Genomic DNA, 19,058 nt, shown 5'->3' on the forward strand with positions numbered 1-19,058 from the left:
GTGATAGAATTTTGTAAGGTATTCTCATAATCTATTGACGTCCTCTGTTGCCATATCTGACAATCGTTTCAAGGGCCCATGGAAATGGCGAATCACCGTCTGCATTTTCTACATTGGCCGTGGACTGCTTGTACGAGTATCGACTAGCTGTCTGGCTTCAGCGTAATGTACCTATGTCCCCACGTCAGCCTACTAAAAGAGGTAAATAATAATAATTATTATTATTAAAAGGGTACCTTTATATACATAAATAGGCTTTTTGAATTAAATTAATATAATACTATGTTGTTTTGATCAAAGTTGCTTTATTTATATAGAACATAATATGAAATACATTTAATAAACTATAAGGTAATTAAAATACATATAAAACCGTCTTTGATATTATAATACCATATAAACTGTTTTGTACATACATCAGAAAAATGTTTTACCAGCTCTATATATGTTCTATTCAAGTTTATCAGGCGTGAACATAATGGGCTGTAATAATAGTGTATAATAGGCCTAATGAGGGCCCTCAAACCTTTTAACCGGTCTTAGTGACCCTATATTAATTATTTCCACATTCTGAATATGAATTCCGGGGCGATATTCTTATTTTGAATTCCGAGGAATTTCCACCTAGGATTATAAAATTTTGCATATGTTCTAGGTGTAGATCACAATTCACAATGCATATTAGTTCGGCTTTATTATATTATGCCAGATATACTATAATATAATATAATATATATATATATATATATATACAATAATTTAAATTTGGACTGAGTTTTTTTGAATATACAGCTGTTCAGTGCTTATCAATATATATATATATATATATATCATATCAAATACGACACATTCAAACAGTATCAACAGATTCAAACCGTATAAATTTGAAGACAATGCATGAAATAATAACCAGTAATCTTTAGGTAAATTATTGGCGGGTAATTTATCGCTGTCCAAAAAGTAATTTTACTATGACGGCTGAGATTACTTATCTACACATGTTTATCAACGATTACTTATCTATTAAATTTCGAGAATAATTAAACGTTAATTAACAATGGCCACATTAGTTCGATTAAATGTTTCAAGTTCATCTTCTTTTATTTCTTTTTATTTTGTGCCAGTGTGTGAATAGTGATGATGTCCATGGTAATATATTACCGGAGGTTGAATTGAATGAAAATGAGCAAGACTCTTTATTCGAAAAAACTACACCTATGCTAAGTACATTCCATAGAGTAACCAAAAAGTATCAATGCATGCTCGATGGGTATGACTCTAGTAAGTAAAAATTTCCTTTTTATATTTTTTCATTATCGTGCATCAGCAGCAATAAATAAATAAATTCAATTAATCACATCTAAGTATGCAAGTGAGTCAATTTGAATTGAATCTAGACATTTCCTAGAGTATTTTCGTTAAACTCAACTAAATAATTTTATCAAAGTGAAATTTAAAACACAATCGGATTTTTTTAAATAACAAGGGAAATTTAGTTTTCTACAGAAACATACATATTATAAACCGTCGGTTTTATTTTTTATAGGGTCAGTCTCTTTACTCTATGGATCGAAAGCATGGACATTCCCCCGGCAAGATGTTAATTTAGTAATAAAATATCCAGCCGTAAGTAATAAAATCTAAAATTTAAATTATGTACTTAATTGTCTTTTGGTTAGGTGCGCGGCTCATGCTAGAGTGTGTACGTTCGAACCCGGCTGTGTACCAGTATTGTAATGTATTCTACTAAATGTCCGCGATTAATACTGGCATAAGAGAAGAAAAACAGCCTAAGATCCTACTGCTCGATTCTGCAGCTATCTTTTATATAAACATACTCCCTATATATATTTAAATATATTACGGGGAGTATGCAATGGATAGTCGATAAAAAAATATCCGCTGTTATTAATTATGTAATTAATTTTCTGATATTAATTGCACGTATCTTTTTTTGAAGGAAGTGATGTAGTGAATTGAAAAAGAGATGGTTTGCCAGCTCTCAGTGATCTGTCAAATGATAATAAAACAGAAGAGTTACAAGCCACTTTGCTTTAGAAATTAGTATGTTTTCTTTATGACTTTCCTTGATTTCTCTTTGAATATAAATTCATAGAAGTTATACGTGCGTAATTTTTTACAATAAACGCGCAATGCCAAATCAATACTAGGAAGAACTTTATCCTCTATCTATATTTCATTCATCTTTAAATGTATTAAAATAACATATGTAATTTAAATAAACAATAATTAATGTTTTAGACTGTTTTTTTTTATAAAGGTGGGGTGGTTATTGTATATAAATAATCAGTTATTTTCTATAGCTGTATAGCACCTGCTTGATTCTCCCCCTTTTTTACTAATATAAATTTAAAAAAAACTACTCAATACAGGGTTAATCAATTGGTTTTTATTATTTTATTTTTTACAGGGCCCTTTTGCAGGGCGGTATACGGGAAAGGAAAACCTTTTTGGTACATTAAAAATGACGAAACCGTTAACTAATTAACCTTAATATTTTTAGGCGGGAAACTTGACAGACTATTGCATAACTAAAGTAACAGTGATCCTGTACCTAGACGGATCTCAAAGTAGAGGCTATATTAAAGATGGCGGGATACTCGAAGTAAGTATAACGTACGTAAATACTTAATTTACGTAACACGTATATTCGTTTCTCTAGTATTTTAGTAGTTATTGATTGCTTTGGCAACAACTAACGTATCGTTTCGCGTACGTAATAGCATAAAGTATAGACTATACTTTGATACAAATACGTATTGGTATACTTTATTTTAACTGAATAAATACAAAAATTATGGGAAAGGGCGATTTGTAAATATACTAAACAGCTATTAAATGTTCTGCTTGCAGACAGGCACTTAAGAAACAAATCCTGCAAAACTTGGATCATTTCTATTTTTTTTTCAGAACCATATAGAAATGAACTTTATAGTGACAAACACAACACGGTTGGCTTATCAGTTTTGGCTGAATGGTGCTCCTGCTTCCGAGTTAGACTTACATAATCAACATTATAGAAAGTTATGCTGAAATTGTACTTTTATTTAATTTCCTATAAAACTATTATTTATGAAGATTAGTATTTATAGAAAATATTATTATATAGTTAATACTGCAAATATGAATTCTTATGTTTGTGACTGGTCTAGACAGCTCAGGTGGCGCACTTTGCTTTTATGATCACGAGAGAATATTTAATATCACCCTTACACCGCTTTCCACCTCCTTCGTTTAGATGTTAACCTCAACCACAGAATATATAAAGGAGGACCTCCTTTATATGTTCTGTGACCTCAACTATTAAAACTCGAAGATGTGGATTTGAATTCCGAAAACAAATTTATTTCGAAAGAACATGTCGGAATGTAAAGTTTCCTGGAATTTCAGAACTGGAGACAGAAAGCTTCTATTACAGCTGATATTTTAAAGTAAAAATACTTACAACCAACTGCCATTAGTCCAAGGTTCCCTTCTTCTCCTTTGTGTATTAGCATCCAGAATCCATATTAACGCTGACAGCAGAATGAGGAAACGGAAAACAGATGTGTTCCCCATGTTTTATTTCACAACATCTCACGTCAATTGTCACTGTCACTTTTAAATCAAAAGGTGTCTTGATGTAACCAAATCATTGTTTATCTCACATTACTTAATAATAAATCAAGGCATGTCTGTGTTAGTTACTCTAAAGCTACAAAGAACACGTAAAACTTTTACGCTCAAATCCAATTTAGTCCAAATACTAATTCATTAAGTTTTAAAAGTGTACGTAGTCAACTTTCTTAACAACATGTTGGTATACTATTAATACATATCATACCTTCTCAAATTTATAATAAAAAAAACAGCCTTCCCCGGAAACAATACAGATGAAAGACAGTTACTTATATAGCTATACAAGCTGACCCGTCGAACTTTGTTCCGCCTTAATGGCAATAAATAAGCAGTTTGGTTTTTTTATTGGAAAAAATACAAAAAAATTAAATACCTACATTAATCATTCATTATTATTTTGTGTATTTTAGTACATAGGTTGCTCTTCACTTAAGTACCTTGTGATACACGACATTTTTTGTTTCATTATCAGGCGCAAAAACAAACAACGCTGATCGTCTTCCGACCCGTGAACATGCCACGTATAATTGACCATGGGAAAAACATGAATGTTCTAGATTTAAACCACAAACTTTTAAGGATTGGCCTTGTGATTTGTTGATGGTCATGGCAAATGCAAGACGTATCGGAAATTGAAGTCTTTTAAATTCAAACGGCATATCGGTTGGGATCATCGGGATCATCGGGATCCTCGGAATAAGAACTTCCTCACCTTTGAGATTTCCTATCATTATCGTAGCGTAAATTACATTGTTCTTCAATTTTCTAACCACCAAACGCATACCGTTGCACAGTTTTGGTTGGTTTATGTTTCGAAGCATGATTACTACGGACCCAACCTTTAGGCGTAAATTGTGCGGTGGTAGGTAAGCCAGGCACGTCCAAAGAGTTTAAAAATTCAATTGGATAGTTGGTGGCTTCATCTTCATTTGTGACGCAGTCAATAGATTTGAATGAATGCATTGTTCCAATGATCTTATTTTGAATTATGTAGTTCAGGTCATCTACATCTTTATTCTTAGCCGCTAAAATTGCTCGCTCACTCAACCATTCATTATTTTGTAGTTAGAAATAATGTTTTGAAATACATTGTTGATAAGTTCGTCTTTTGATTCCATTCATCGACAGGTACCTACTTGACCATTACCGATAGTCAGCAATTGCTCCGAGAAATCTTCAGCAGATGTATCATTAAGCAATGTAACTCTCATGTTTGTTGTCAGCTGCAGTTTCTTCACATAGCGCCATAGATTTGACGATTTGAGGCAAGCGTTTATTTCGTCGACAGCCGTAGATCTTGGAATTACTGGCAGTATTTGGCGGAAATCGCCTGACAGTAAAATCATTGCTCCTCCAAAACATCTCGAGTCATTGCGTAAATCTTTTAATATTCGGTTAAGTGCTTCTAATGCACGTTTATGCGCCATTGTGCATTCGTCCCAGATGATAATTTTCGATGCCGCTAAAACTTTGGCCATTGCTGAGTGTTTTGCAATATTACACGTTGGTTCTTCAATAGTTTAAAGATTTAACGGTAATTTTAATGCTGAATGACCTGTACGGCATCCTTCTAACAATGTGGCTGCTATTTCAGAAGAAGCAACTGCAACCGCTATGTTGGATCTCGCCCGAACAGTTGCTTAAACTAATGACATGAGGAATGTCTTGCCAGTTCCACCAAGGGCATCTAGGAAATATAAACCACCATTTTCAGCATTGTTTGCCTTCATTAAAGTATCATATACTTCCTTTTGTTGGTAATTCAACAGGGGTACATTCGTTTGAACTACTAAATCTAATTCCTGGTGATCATATTCACGTTCCCGTTCCAATACTCGATTAAATGCGTCATTCGACAACAACAACAAATAGAAACATTCATCATTCTTTGGATGAACTGTATACATACGACCATACCGAGTTTTATAGTTCTCTTCACTGTTTATACGAATGGGCAATGGCCCTATCATTACATTTAATTATTTATTTAATAGAAATATTTTGAACATTGATTTCTTACAAATATCAAATTGTCATATATACGTCATTACATAGCTGTCATTATACGTCAATTACATAGCTATCATTTGCGTTTTATTATTCCAAGTATGATACTTTTTGGTTTATAGTGACTGACGTTTCATGTCAAGTCCCACGGGAACGCTGTCGAACGGGATAAAAAGTATCCTATGTCCGTCTCCTGGCTCTAAGCTACCTCCATACCAATTTTCACCCAAATCTGTTCTTCCGTTCTTGAGTTATAAGTGGTGTAACTAACACGACTTTCTTTTATATATATAGATAGACATAACGGACAAGCCTTCGATCTTGGCCTCAGTTATCGATTTCAGTTATGTGATCATTGTATGGGCCAGTGTTTGTGCATATAGTGAATGGACTGTGTCTTTAAGAACCAATAGGATCTCAGCCGGGGTACGAACCTACGATCGTCGTTGAAACCACTACACCATATCTGCTTAAATGAAATTATGTTAAATGAAAATTAAACACTTGTATATAATACAAAAAAGTTGTTAACATAACTATTTAATAATTCATAGGTACTATTGATATTAGCTAATCACAATAAATACTTCCGACAAGAAAATATTTGGGGAATTAGCGAAATAAATAGATTTAAAATATAAGACGGAACTAATACTGCGTTGGAGGGATGGGGACCATCCCTTACTCTGTAACTTGCAATACCTGGTAGTAAAGGCAGCGATCTGAATAATGAGTTTTAGTACCGCGATACTAAGAAATATTTATAGATAATATACGATATGCAACGCCTTGGACGGAAAATTAATTGGACAATGATGAAACCAATATAAGAATATATGATAATTTTGAACGCTTCCAAAATTGGTTTTTAGAAATCTTTTTGGGTTAGTAGACGGCAGAGACGGTTGATGAAGACTTGCAGCGAGATGTCGTTAGTGAGTTTCTGTTCCACACTCGGTACGGTACAGATTAGTTGTTAAAATATTTGACTTATTTTATTTGTAAGGGTTTAATTGTTAATCGTTAGTTAATTTGAAAATTGAAAGTGTGAAATGCAAGTAAGAAAAATGACCTTAGATTTAATTTTTGAACTTATTTTTAAACTTAGGTTTAAATTTGTCTCGTTTTTAATATGTAACCTTATCAAATATCAACTCACATCACTCAATTCAAAGACAATAGAATTTGATAAATATTAATAGCATAGAGCATAAATTAATAACTTAATCTACGTGGGCGAGGTCAATAATCTTTTGATATTTTTTTCATTGTAATTACTATTTGATTGATTCGTTTGAAAAAAATTTCCGCTTAAAGATTTATTTTCTATTTTTTTAACACTGGTATTTCTTTGCCTTTTTTCTCTCTCTCTATAGTTTTCCGCATACATTTCCGGTTTTTGAGTAGAAAGAGTAAGGTATCTGCAATCTCTCTTAGACATCATACAAATATAATAATATACAGTATGTTTTGAAAAAGGGTTAGTGTATAGACTTGCGATTATCAACTCTGATGTAGTGCGTTCGAACCCCCATTGTGTACCAATAGACCTGCTTTTTTCTACGCGCAATAACCAGTTATACATAAAAAGAAAAATAGTCTAATTAAAATCATTTCACTCGAGTACCCTTTCGTCTCTTTCTGCCTAAAAATAAAAGAGATAGAGAACTTTAGCTGAAACGGTGTAAATAATTTTACTTGTGACTAAGGAAGGACTGTCGTAGGGTGAAAAGTAGAGTCGAACGCGCTATGCATAGATCCCATAGGTCAAAGTGCAATTTTCTTTAGACACAAAAATGGGCGGGTCATTCACAGAGGGTATACCTGCTTGTTGAAATTTTATCAAGCTGAAATAAGACCCAGAAAGGTTTAAGTTTTTTCACCTTAAACACACCGTATTAAATGATATACGATACTAAAATTTGTTTGTGTAATAGTTTGGTGAATATATATAAATATATAAGTAAAGATATGGGTACATAGTATAATTGGATTCATAAAGTGAAGCCGCGTGTATGTGCTTGTCTTACAAACTCAAAAGAAGTCATGCGACCCTTATAATAATTTCGATCCGATTTACAATAGAAAAGCAACAGCGTAACTAATTTCAACATGGGAAAGAAGATTTTGTGTTATTACACAATACGAACACGACACGACATTTTTCTATAAAGGCAGAGTTCTAATCAGTTGTAAACTACAAAACCTTTACTAAAAAGGTTTTTTTAAATTGGAAAATGATCAACTTTAAAACAATAGTGAAGGCTTAGGTAAACTTGACTGATGGTAAACATGTATCTGCATAAAATAAAGATGGAATAGATATGTTTCATCACAAATTTGACGAAGTATTCATATGTCTGCATTAAAAATGTTAGATTCGCATGTAACACCAACAAAGTTTTTAAATTTAAGATTTGATGTTTCAGTCTTATTCATAAAAACGTCCGGTATATAGAGAAGAAGAAGATAATAAAAGGTTTTTTAGAGTATTTAAAAATTATATTTACGCACCATTAACGTGAGTATCTAAAATACCTGCCAGCCTTCTAAACTATTTTATATTCAATTTTCTGTAATGTTTGTGATATGGATGCTCTAATTTCTATATCTATATAGTATTAAGGATGTGGAAACCGGTTAATAAAAATGTCGCATTCATTATCGTGTGGTGTAAAAGTGAATCTGTCGCCAGAACGTCGCTTCTCGTTCCTATTATAATAATCGAACCCTTATTCTTTCATGTTACGCATTAATCTCAGAATTTCTCTTTGTTACCCATTAATTCCATAATTCTATTGACGAATAATATTTTTATAAGATGTAGTCCTAATCAAAAATATTGAAATAGAGAAATACGAAAGTATGTTTTAATAATTGTCGTCCTATATTAAGCTTAGTAATCCTGAAGTCTTGGGTTCAATCTCTGGCTGTGATACAAATTCTTTATGTAAGAGATTACAGAAGGAAAGTATATTTAGGAATCTGGCGTGCTCAACATGAACGAAGTATGTCAGGCATTAAAGGCTGACTTACACTAATTAATCACTTGTCCATAACAGAAAAATAATCAACTTTAACATGGTCGACGTATTTGACTATATACTAAAATTCATAATATTTTTGCATGCATTAAAAAGACAAACACACACGTATGAACTTATTTGTATGCATCTGTGGGCACTTATAATTTCGTACGAAATTGATATTATAAAGAATATTTTCATATTATTTCTGATGTGCCATAAAAATCGAGTGGCATATTGGTGTATATGGAACGCGTATCAGATTTCTGTATCTATTTCGTAATCATTTGTTTTTTCTAATTACTTGAACAGCCTTCTATGCCTGACGCACACCTTCGATGTATACAATTCATAGCAGGTTAAATTGAAAGCCAAGTATTTTTTTAACATAGGATTAATGTATAAATTCTTTAATCGAAACTGGTTAAAATAATGGTTGACACAAATAATTGAAAAATACAATAACAGTTGTTTCTAATTTTAGGATAATGTGTCTAATTTTGTTTTCTTAATAAGTGAACAAAATATATACTTATATATATAATTGTTTGAATATATCCATTCCTAATACTAAAGACAACAAATGACTTGAGAATGAAATAGTCTTGCTTGTAACAAACGCAATTAATTTACGTAAACCATTACAATGTACTTAGGAGAATTTAGAATTGTTTTTAGTAAATTTAAAACGATATGGTGAGTAATAATTACAACTAGGTCAAAACTGGTTAATAGGATATCATAAAAACTGTAATTTATGATTACTAACTTTTATTACTTAATTGGTATACTTTACCACTATTATAAATCTAATTAGTAAGAGGTAGAAAAATGGTTTCATTTAGAATAGTTGTTTTTCCAATATTTTTATTATGTAAATTGATTAAAACGTAAGATTAATTTATTTCGGTACATTAAATGATATAGGCCGTAATAAAATGATTCAGGATTGCTCCATATATTTTAAAATTTGTATAAAGTTAATTTCAAATGATTATTTAAATTTAGTTTCTGAGTTTTAAAACATAACATTAGTAACTTTCTACGCTGTTGCCGTAAACAAAATTGTATATTTCACTGAAAGCACAAACACACCGTAAATATAAATTTTTCTTCATTTCAATAAAATTGTTGGTTATTCAAACAATTTTGCGAATAAACAATTCGATTCGAACAATAGTGCACCGTTCTCGGGCAAGGCCGGCATTGAACTGATTCAAAACTTGATTCTTGGATTCCTGGATTTGTTTTATTGTAAGTTCCAACTTGTTTGATTGCACTGAAAAATTAATGATTAGAATTTATAGCAATATGGTTTTAGAGATTTGTCCTACATTATTAATAATATATTTAATTCTACACTGAATAGTAAATTAATTGTATTTTTTTTAAAATTGAAAATCCAGTAATGCTATTTTTTTCAGTTGATGTATAACTAGTTGTAGAATATTCTGATAAAGTATAAAAGTGCCTCCGAACTTTTGAAATTTATTTTGATTACTATTATAATGCTGATCATAATAAATAATAATAAACCTTCTTATTAATATAAATTTAATGAAAAGTTTATCTATCACTTCGAAACCACAAACCGTCAACATTTCATTGCAAGGAATCGGACTCCGTAGATCAGTGATGAACATAGTATATAGCTCTGTAAGCCGTGGTCCTAGGTTCATTTCCATACGAAACAACAAAGTGGGTCTGTTTCATTGTTGTTTCGCAAGGAATTCAATTATGTCTAAGATGGGTGCGTCATCTCAAAGTCTATTTACTTTACTTATTTTAATATACTCCAGAGGTGTCAGAGGTGTCGGTGGCAGAGGGCGTCAATAATGCGTCGCCAATTCATTCTTGACCCTTAAATCCAATGGCTCGTGCCTTGGCTATAACTGATCGTCACCAAGATTGTTTAGTGCGGCTACGTTCCTTTTTCCTGGGAGAGTCTACTAACTGTTTTGGGATGTACTTGGACTCCCTTCGAAGAATGTGTCCGATCAATCTCCACTTCAGCATCGTTCGTGTATTTGGTCATCATTCCAGTATCTGCCTCAGGCAGAAACCACAAACCACAAACCACAAAACACAAAAGATAGAAGGGAAGAAAAAACCTTTATTACATATAATAAAAAAGTAAGTATAGTTAAAAGAGATTCACTAGGATTCCGTGTCTCATGGGCATCTCTAGTCTCATCCATTTGACAGTTATGTGGTATCATTCAACTATTGCTTAGAAGATGTTGGATTAAGATTGTTAGTGAATGTTAGAGACAACACAGACTTGGATTCCATTAATGGTGAAGTTCGGGGCATTTCAAGTTTTGCATCCATAGAGGTAACTCTTGGAGTTTTGCGCTATGGATGAGAAACACAACTCACATTTCAGCGAAAGATGTTCACCTTACGTATGATTTTTAAGAAATATGGGGTCGAATTGTGGTAGCCCTAGCTGTAGCTCGAGTTAAAAAACATTTCACTGAATTTGTAAATACCTATAATTAAACCGCGGATGTCTATACAGGTTCCTACAGTCCCAATTGTATCTAAGGATATTAGATTGTAAACTAATTCTCTATTTTATTAGTTTAATTTAAAGAAATTAGTAATTAATTCAAGTAGTTAATTGTCTTTTTAAGTATTATAGTATTGTAACGAATGTCTCTGCTTCGTTGGACGGAGAATTGCGAGCAATTTGTGTCACCGTCACATGCAATTCTGTATTCTTTTTTTTCAATAAATAAAACTTAAGATTACACCAAAGAAATCGAAAACACCTATAATATTACAATCAAATGTAAAAGGTGTACAGTCTTTGTTATTAATAAAAACATATGTTCATGTTGTTATAACTACTTCATAAGTATTAGACAAACATCGAACAATGTTTGTTTGAATATTTTTATTCCTATACAAAGCACAGTGTAATTGCTAGATAAGATTTATATGTGAAATACGTAAACTCCAATGAATAATGCCAAAGTTATATTTAAAATGATTGTATGGAACTTAGGTTTATTTAAAACTGACCAGACACACAAACACTGCGATACACAATATGAGAAGTCTGCAAAATATAGAACTCCTCCTAGTGAAAATGTGTACTATTTATAGGAAAAAGTTGTCTGTTTATTATGATAGAATAATTTTATAATAAATATTAAAATTATATATGTTCCGTATTCGGGGTAATACTAATGTAATAAATGTATATGAAAAGTACCTGTACTAATACATCCTGAAGACTTGAGTAACCACTTCAAATGGAACTACTAGTACTTGTCAGACTACGAACATGGTAATTATTATGTTTTAATGTACTTGCGAGCCTTCTGGCTATGTGAGTGTCCTTAAAATCAAGTGAGCCTCCTGCCCTTTTGCCACCTACTATCTTATATCTATATAAGAAAAAGATAAACGAAACTTGCAATATAGACTAGACTAGACCTAGACTATAGGTCTAGATTGCAATCCAATGGATTATTTAACTACGAATTACCTACTTAGTTATTCTCAAATATGTATATGAAGGAATGTATTATTATGTAATACATAATGACAGTTTAATCGTAGTTCTAATATTTTTTAATTAATGGGGATCCTGTTTTTTACAAAATGGCCATTATTACAATATTTTCCTATTAATTGATATTGTTATTGATGCCAAACAAAATATCATACTACTTTCGGTATATTAAACAAACAAACAAACAAAAATATCTTTATTCATATAGATAAACAAGTACACATATGAACGTCAAAAAAAATAAAATTAAATGTAAATTTATATTTACTACCAGTTAGCAAATCAAGGGCATAGAGCGGACAAGAAGAACTAGCTAGAAACAATTTATTAGGATATTAGTTGTTCCTCCTACTATGTATTTGCGTATTGTTCCCACGAGTATGTAAGTGCGTGCTCCTATTTCACCATGCCTCATGGTAGCGGACAAATCTTTGTTTTTAATTTATTTTATTATTCTTTATTACTCAAGATGTCTTATGGAACATGGTGTAATGGTTGCAGCTCCTTACAAACGTTGTGTAAAAGAAAAAAAAACTTGGCGATTAAAAAGAGTGGCGGAGAGTTTTTTATTGCCCGTTCTTCTCTTCCGTTCTACGCCCTTAATTTGAGAATTGGTTATAATTGTGTACAATGTGTTACCTATATGAATAAATTATTTTTGGCTTTGACTTTGAGGTTTCTGTATGTCCGGAGGGCGCGATAAAAAAGAGTTTTTTGGATAGTTAGTTGGTGGCAGGTGGTGTTGGAGCAACGTGCAACAATGTAGAACATAATCTTCAAATCTGAAGTGTCGATTTTTAATTTGAATGTAATTAAACTTTTTATATTAATAAGATATTAATGCTTCTGTAATTTCTCTGTAGCTGGGTAAGTAACTAAGAACAACTGTCAAAAAGTAAATTAAACTGTTCTAGAATTTACTGCATTAAAAAATGATCCCGTGAAGGTTAATATGTGAAGGTTAAGTGGTCGACATATTAACCTTCTTGTTTTGGAAATTCTTGTTTTGGAAGCCAAGACTCATTTGAAATCACTGCAGAGCGAAGTATTTTACAAATTAATTAAATATGTTCACAACATATCCATTTCATATGGAAACAGTCGCACCTTTCTTGTAATTAAAGTTACAGTAAAGGGGATAAGATTAAATCAATTAAAGATTTTACGAAAAAATCACGACGCATGAGTGTGGAGATCTGTGGAGGTGTACCGGCTGTTGGGCGGCGCGTAGACCGAGAAGAATCCGGTGGGGCGACCCGCGAGCTGTAGTGCCGAGGGCTTCGCATTCGGTTACCGCCACATCTGGCATTGTGCGGTATCCGGCGTCTCACCATGACCGCCAAGCCACGGTTGGCGACGGCGTGGTGCTCGCGGTAGACTTCGTCGTCTAGATGTGGCGGCTAGGTGCGTCTCGCTGACTAGGGCGATGTCGATGTCCTGTGAGCTTAGTACGTGTTTTAGATATGTAACCTTACCCGCGAGGCCACGCGGATTCCAATATAGGAGCCTTTCACCTAGTATATGTTTTGGTCAAATCAACTTTAACTATTGAAGGAACTAGAACGGAAGATGGCGCCACAAGTCCACGTTAACAGTCGACCGAATTATTTAATTTTACGCCATCTATGCAAAATGGCAAAAGACGATGAAAATCAAAGTTGTTATTACGTATAACCGAACATCTAGTATCTTTTAGTTTATTTAGCTACTCGACAACAGATGGCGATGTTGTACAGTGTAGTATATTTAACGATAGTTTCATTGCAACTCGTCTGCTAAAGATACGGCTGTTGTTGTTTGAAATTAATAAAGAACTCTTTAACACAACTTTGGATAAGGTGGACAATGTACAAAATTAAATAATATATTTATTTAGATGTCGGAACAAAATGATTGTATTTAAGTTTTAATAAAAATCCGCGATGGCGGCTCATTTAGAGCCAAAGGTATTTGTATCATTTTTATAAAACATAATTGAAACCCTAATTAAACAAATGCCCTATTATTTAAATGTAACGACATAAATAAGTGATTACATTATGTGATTTGTCTTATCCCTTATTATAGACAGTTTACATTAGGTATGATAATAAAAATCAAACTAAGTAAGTAGGTACAATAATTTGTGTACCTAACTTGTTGGATGCAACAGTCAAAGTGTCAGTTGTCAAAATAAAAACTTGTTATATTTTCAAATACTTATACGAAGTCGTGGATTAAAAAATGCGTAGCAGGATAATTTTCCTTGAATACATTATTTCGATGTCTTGTGTTACCTACCGCGTTGGGCCATATGGCTCAGGTAAAAAGCCTTCTGACAGCAAAAAACCGTGACGTCATGCTATTGCATTCCCCGTGAAAGGTACATGGATAGCAAACATTTTATTTTCTACTACATATTTGTCTTCTTCTCAGTCAGGAACAAAAAAACTTTTTACTTTGTTATTTGAGATAAATTTGATTATTTCAATAACCTCGTATTGCTGGTTTTATTTATGTAGATTTTTGCAAAAAAAATATAAACAGTAATGAAAAAGGTTTAGTAAAAGTTTAATAGTAGGTGACTCATAACAGTCAAAATAATTTTTTTCTAATAGCAGATAAAAAAAATAAGTTATTTAATTTTTTACATGACATTTTTTAAGATACTCTTAAAATTAAACCAATTATTATTAATTTTACGTGTTCAAAAATAATATACAGGTAAACTTACACTAAGCAGATGCCTTTGTCTATAAGTAGCCTTGGTTTATCATAATTCAAATTAAATTCTATATATATAGAAATAAAGTTGAAATTAATATTTTATAATCGTACGTAAGCTAAACTGTAAATTGTTTAGTCGTAATAAGAATCAAAATCCTTTAATGTGCTATTTCCCATCTAAGTAACATAATTAACTTCACCCCATTTCCGATCTTAGTAAGTTGACATAAAGCCTAAAATAGTCTGTCAAAAAAGATAAAATATCATATAAATCAGCTGATGTGTATGTGTGCGTGAAAGCGTGGACTCTGCGTTCCACTTGACTCGGTATACGCTTTTTGAATTTCAAATTATTTTTTTAAAATTCAGAATTGCATTCTAGTGATTCTCGATGCATTAATATTATTGTAGATAATTGATTACTGTCAATCTGCGGAAATCTATTTGATTAAGTAAATTGCATAAATAGCCGTCAGTTTAATTGTTTGTTATATTATAATAATAGGTAATGGAATGATTAAAATTAAACAATGGAATTAGGAGAAAACTCTATAATTTTAATAAAATACGTATTTTTCAAAAGTAGGCTGTTATTATTACTAAAATCTATTAAATAGCTAAATCATGTAAAATCACTTGACATTTAAGAATTAATTATGAGTTTATACAAATTACATTGCATTTGCATTACAAATGCAGCATTCAATTAGGAACCATAAATTAAACGGATTTATCACTGAAAATAATACGTTTTAAATAAAATTAAAATACTTATCATTTAAGAGCTGATAAATGTTGATAATACCACTTTCTAAACCGCCAATATCTTAAAATACGCATTAATTCCTAAACGTTCGAAATTCGAATCATATTCGGTTTGAACCGGTTGCCCTTGTAATAGTTGGCTGATATGAAACGACCAGTTTAGAAGACCCATGTCACAGACTTGTGGTCTTCTTATAGCATAGCAATAAAAGCTGCCATGGGTCGCGATAGGGCTCAACGTCGGTTGGTTGTAAACCGTCGGCAAGTGCAGCGAACGAAAATATACGGCGCGCTGAGTTGTTTTGCCGCCTTATCACTGTGTTCTGTTCATAGATTAAAGAGACAAAGAAAAATATTCAATGCCTTGTGTTTACTTACTCACAGATTATATAAACCAACCAAATTTTCATTCATTGTTTGAAATTATGATTTACTTATTTCTTCCTTAATAAATGTAAGTGGTTACTTAATAAAATAATCGTGAAGGCTATAGAAAGATAAGTATTTTCTGTTATTACCATACTAAATAATTCCAATAACTTCGCAATACAAAATTATTAAATTACAATAAAGTCATTTTTAAATACTTTACTTTTCTATTTAGTAAAATACAGTAGTACATATTATAATCAGTATCGGTAAACCGTATAAAAGAGCTAGTACATGGTATTTAATTCTTATGTTAAGTAAGATAATATGTATTTATTGGCGTTAATTCTTTTATGTATGTTTCATAAAATAATTAATGATTTTAATTACGGTATATCTATAATCCGATTAATCTATGAAGCGGGCGTCGCGAGCCGTGCGGGGCGAAGGCGGGCACTCCGGCCGCCAACTTAAAAATGCCGCCGCAGAGCCTCCGAATCGATACGACGCGCGTCACGTGCCGTCGAGCGCGACCAATCGCTGTTCGCCCAGCGACGGGCGCGGGGCGGGAGCTTCCCCCTCGACCGCCAGTACGCGACCATACTTCACGTTGAATGCACGTATCTGCGGCATTCGCTTTCGAGTCGTGCCGATGTTCGCCCGTGTTATGTTATCAGTGCAGTGATGAGTGCGTGGACTGAGGAAGTACTCTCTTGGCGCGACGACCGTCTCGGTCTCACTGAATTACCCACTGTTAACCGCAGAAAAAACCGCACCGCGCCATATAGACTACACAGACCGCATTTGTCGACCGCTCACGTGCCTGAACCGGTACCCGAGGCCCATGGAACGCATATTTCTAGGTTATACCCAGAGATACTTGCGTTAATATTCGAGAGATTACCCGTTAGAGATAGAGGACGGGCTGCACAGGTTTGTCGTTCTTGGCGTGATGCAGCTGACAGAAGATCTGTTTGGAGAGGTGTTGAGGCAGCATTACATTTAAGAAGACCAGCTGCAGTGTTATTCGCCTCTCTTGCAAGACGTGGAGTGCGGAAATTACAAGTTTTATCATTGCGACGAGGTTTAAGAGATGCAGTTTCCGCCTTACCTGGTTTAGATTCGCTTTCTCTTAGTGGTTGTTATAGCGTAACTGACGCTGCACTTGCAAGTGCTTTCGCAACAGAACTTCCAGCGTTAAGAAGACTAGATTTATCTTTATGCAAACAAGTAACAGATTCATCACTCGGGCGAATAGCGCAATCACTGAAAAACTTAGAAGAGCTAGAACTTGGTGGGTGCTGTAATGTAACAGATACAGGATTGTTACTAATTGCCTGGGGATTAAGGAAACTACGTAGACTCAACCTAAGATCATGCTGGCATGTAAACGACGATGGGATTGCCCACTTATGCGGAGGAGGTGAAGCTAGAGGAACTCCAGAGTTGGAGCATTTAGGATTACAAGATTGCCAAAGGTTAACAGATGAGGCGCTTAAGCATGCAGCCACTGGTCTTCCTAATCTTAAATCTATCAATCTTTCATTCTGCGTTGCTGTCACAGATGCTGGATTACGGCACTTAGCAAAGCTTCCACAATTAGAAGATGTTAATTTAAGAGCTTGCGACGGAGTATCCGATGCTGGAGTAGCTCATTTAGCCGAAAGCGGCCGATTGAGGGCCTTAGATGTTTCTTTTTGTGATAAAGTGGGAGATGAGGCATTATCTCATGCAACTCTTGGATTGTCTGGACTTCGATCATTGTCGCTAAGCGCTTGCCGACTCACTGATGAAGGTCTGGAGAGGGTGGCGAGGCTTTCGCAGCTAGAAACACTAAATATAGGGCAATGTACCCGTGTTACTGACAGAGGACTTCGCGCCTTAGGCGATGGCTTATTAAATTTGAAGGCCATAGACTTGTATGGTTGCACGTGCATTACTCCACAGGGCTTGGACCATATCGTGAAGCTGCCACGGCTTAGTGTACTCAACTTAGGTTTGTGGCATGTGCGGTGACCACACTCAAACTAGTGTATTTCTGTGCCGCGGTTGCGTGTGTAAGTGCGACGGCCATTTTGGAATGAGGTTGTACTGGACATAATTATAAAATTAACCAATTATGAGATATTATCGTTAGGAGACGGGGTAGCTTTCTTTGTTTTGTCATTGTTATGATAAGTTTGTTGACTGATTATTTACGATAACTGTGATTTACTCTCCGTTTAGTTTGGTTAAGTTTGAAGAAAGACGCCCCATAACCTAGTCGCCGTGTAAACTAGACCTTTTTATTACTATCTGTGTATACTCTTATCACTATGACGTACTTAGATGACGTATCTATAATGTAATTTTAATGTTGTGGTTTCGAAAAGGTCTAGTTTACCTATTTAATTGCTCCATTAGTTAGATATTTAGAAATTTTTTCAATTATTATTCGAATTTTTGCGAAATGGATCAATATCGTTTAAGTTTTTGTAATGTTCTGATTGAAGATTGTTTTCAAGTTATGTTACGTTGAAATAAACAGGGATAATTATTTTTTACTATTTTTTAATGATGTAAAAAACGATAATAATGAATATGTTACATGTGGTAGCAAGATCATCTAGGGTAACATTTAGTTATTATTTGTCCAAGAAAACACATTTTATTTTGTGTTAAAAATATTTGGTCTTCGAGAATTACGTCCGAATACATTGCAGGAATGAACGTCCCATGTTACGATAGAAATGTTAGTTTTGTTTTGCCACTAAGAGATGTATCCGGGATTTAAATTTAAATTAAAGAACACCAAATTACCTACGCGTTTTTATTTTCCCTGTCCAGTGATTATGAAGAATGTTTCTGCTATAAAAGTTGTTTTGTATTTTTAAGTTTTATGAACAAAAAACGATCTCAACGAAACGTAAGATTAGTTGTTATTTCTCGCAAAAGTTCGAATTAAAATGTGTTGTATATTAACTGATTTGTTTTGTACAAACCTATGTAACATAAATGTATTAAAATCTTCATTAAGTTGCCAA

At 33.3% G+C, this 19,058-nt stretch overlaps 3 protein-coding genes across 3 annotated transcripts in view; 2 read left to right on the forward strand and 1 right to left on the reverse strand.

Moving 5' to 3' along the window:
* The window catches only part of LOC110993384 (protein Wnt-5b-like), a 39,790-nt gene extending 29,912 nt beyond the window's left edge, over window positions 1–9,878 (reverse strand). Inside the window, exons 1-2 of the mRNA XM_022259639.2 lie at window positions 9,768–9,878; window positions 3,467–3,715 (exon numbers count right to left, since the gene is read on the reverse strand). Of these exons, the coding sequence (XP_022115331.2) occupies window positions 3,467–3,579 (113 nt within the window). The 5' untranslated portion in view covers window positions 3,580–3,715; window positions 9,768–9,878. The remainder of the gene's footprint in view (window positions 1–3,466; window positions 3,716–9,767) is intronic.
* On the forward strand, window positions 1,038–3,056 carry LOC110993392. Its single transcript, XM_045628803.1, has 4 exons — window positions 1,038–1,281; window positions 1,547–1,626; window positions 2,525–2,626; window positions 2,932–3,056. Exons 1-4 carry the CDS (start codon window positions 1,080–1,082, stop codon window positions 3,052–3,054), a joined length of 507 nt encoding a protein of 168 aa, XP_045484759.1. The 5' UTR covers window positions 1,038–1,079; the 3' UTR covers window positions 3,055–3,056.
* Window positions 9,879–16,515: 6,637 nt separating the features above from the next.
* LOC110993375 (F-box/LRR-repeat protein 14) lies at window positions 16,516–19,058 on the forward strand. Its single transcript, XM_022259628.2, has one exon. It carries the CDS (start codon window positions 16,720–16,722, stop codon window positions 18,049–18,051), a length of 1,332 nt encoding a protein of 443 aa, XP_022115320.1. The 5' UTR covers window positions 16,516–16,719; the 3' UTR covers window positions 18,052–19,058.

The sequence above is a fragment of the Pieris rapae genome, chromosome 7, assembly GCF_905147795.1.
Source record: "Pieris rapae chromosome 7, ilPieRapa1.1, whole genome shotgun sequence".
Classification (NCBI taxonomy): domain Eukaryota; kingdom Metazoa; phylum Arthropoda; class Insecta; order Lepidoptera; family Pieridae; genus Pieris; species Pieris rapae.

What these genes read in the sequence shown, in the direction of transcription:
- LOC110993392 (XM_045628803.1), top strand. Translation starts at nt 1,080, where the DNA reads ATGTTTCAAGTTCATCTTCTTTTATTTCTTTTTATTTTGTGCCAGTGT. An exon ending in GCTCGATGGGTATGACTCTA is followed by an intron (nt 1,282 to 1,546) that starts GTAAGTAAAAAT and finishes TATTTTTTATAG; the next exon opens with GGTCAGTCTCTTTACTCTAT. An exon ending in TAGTAATAAAATATCCAGCC is followed by an intron (nt 1,627 to 2,524) that starts GTAAGTAATAAA and finishes TAATATTTTTAG; the next exon opens with GCGGGAAACTTGACAGACTA.
- LOC110993375 (XM_022259628.2), top strand. Translation starts at nt 16,720, where the DNA reads ATGAGTGCGTGGACTGAGGAAGTACTCTCTTGGCGCGACGACCGTCTC.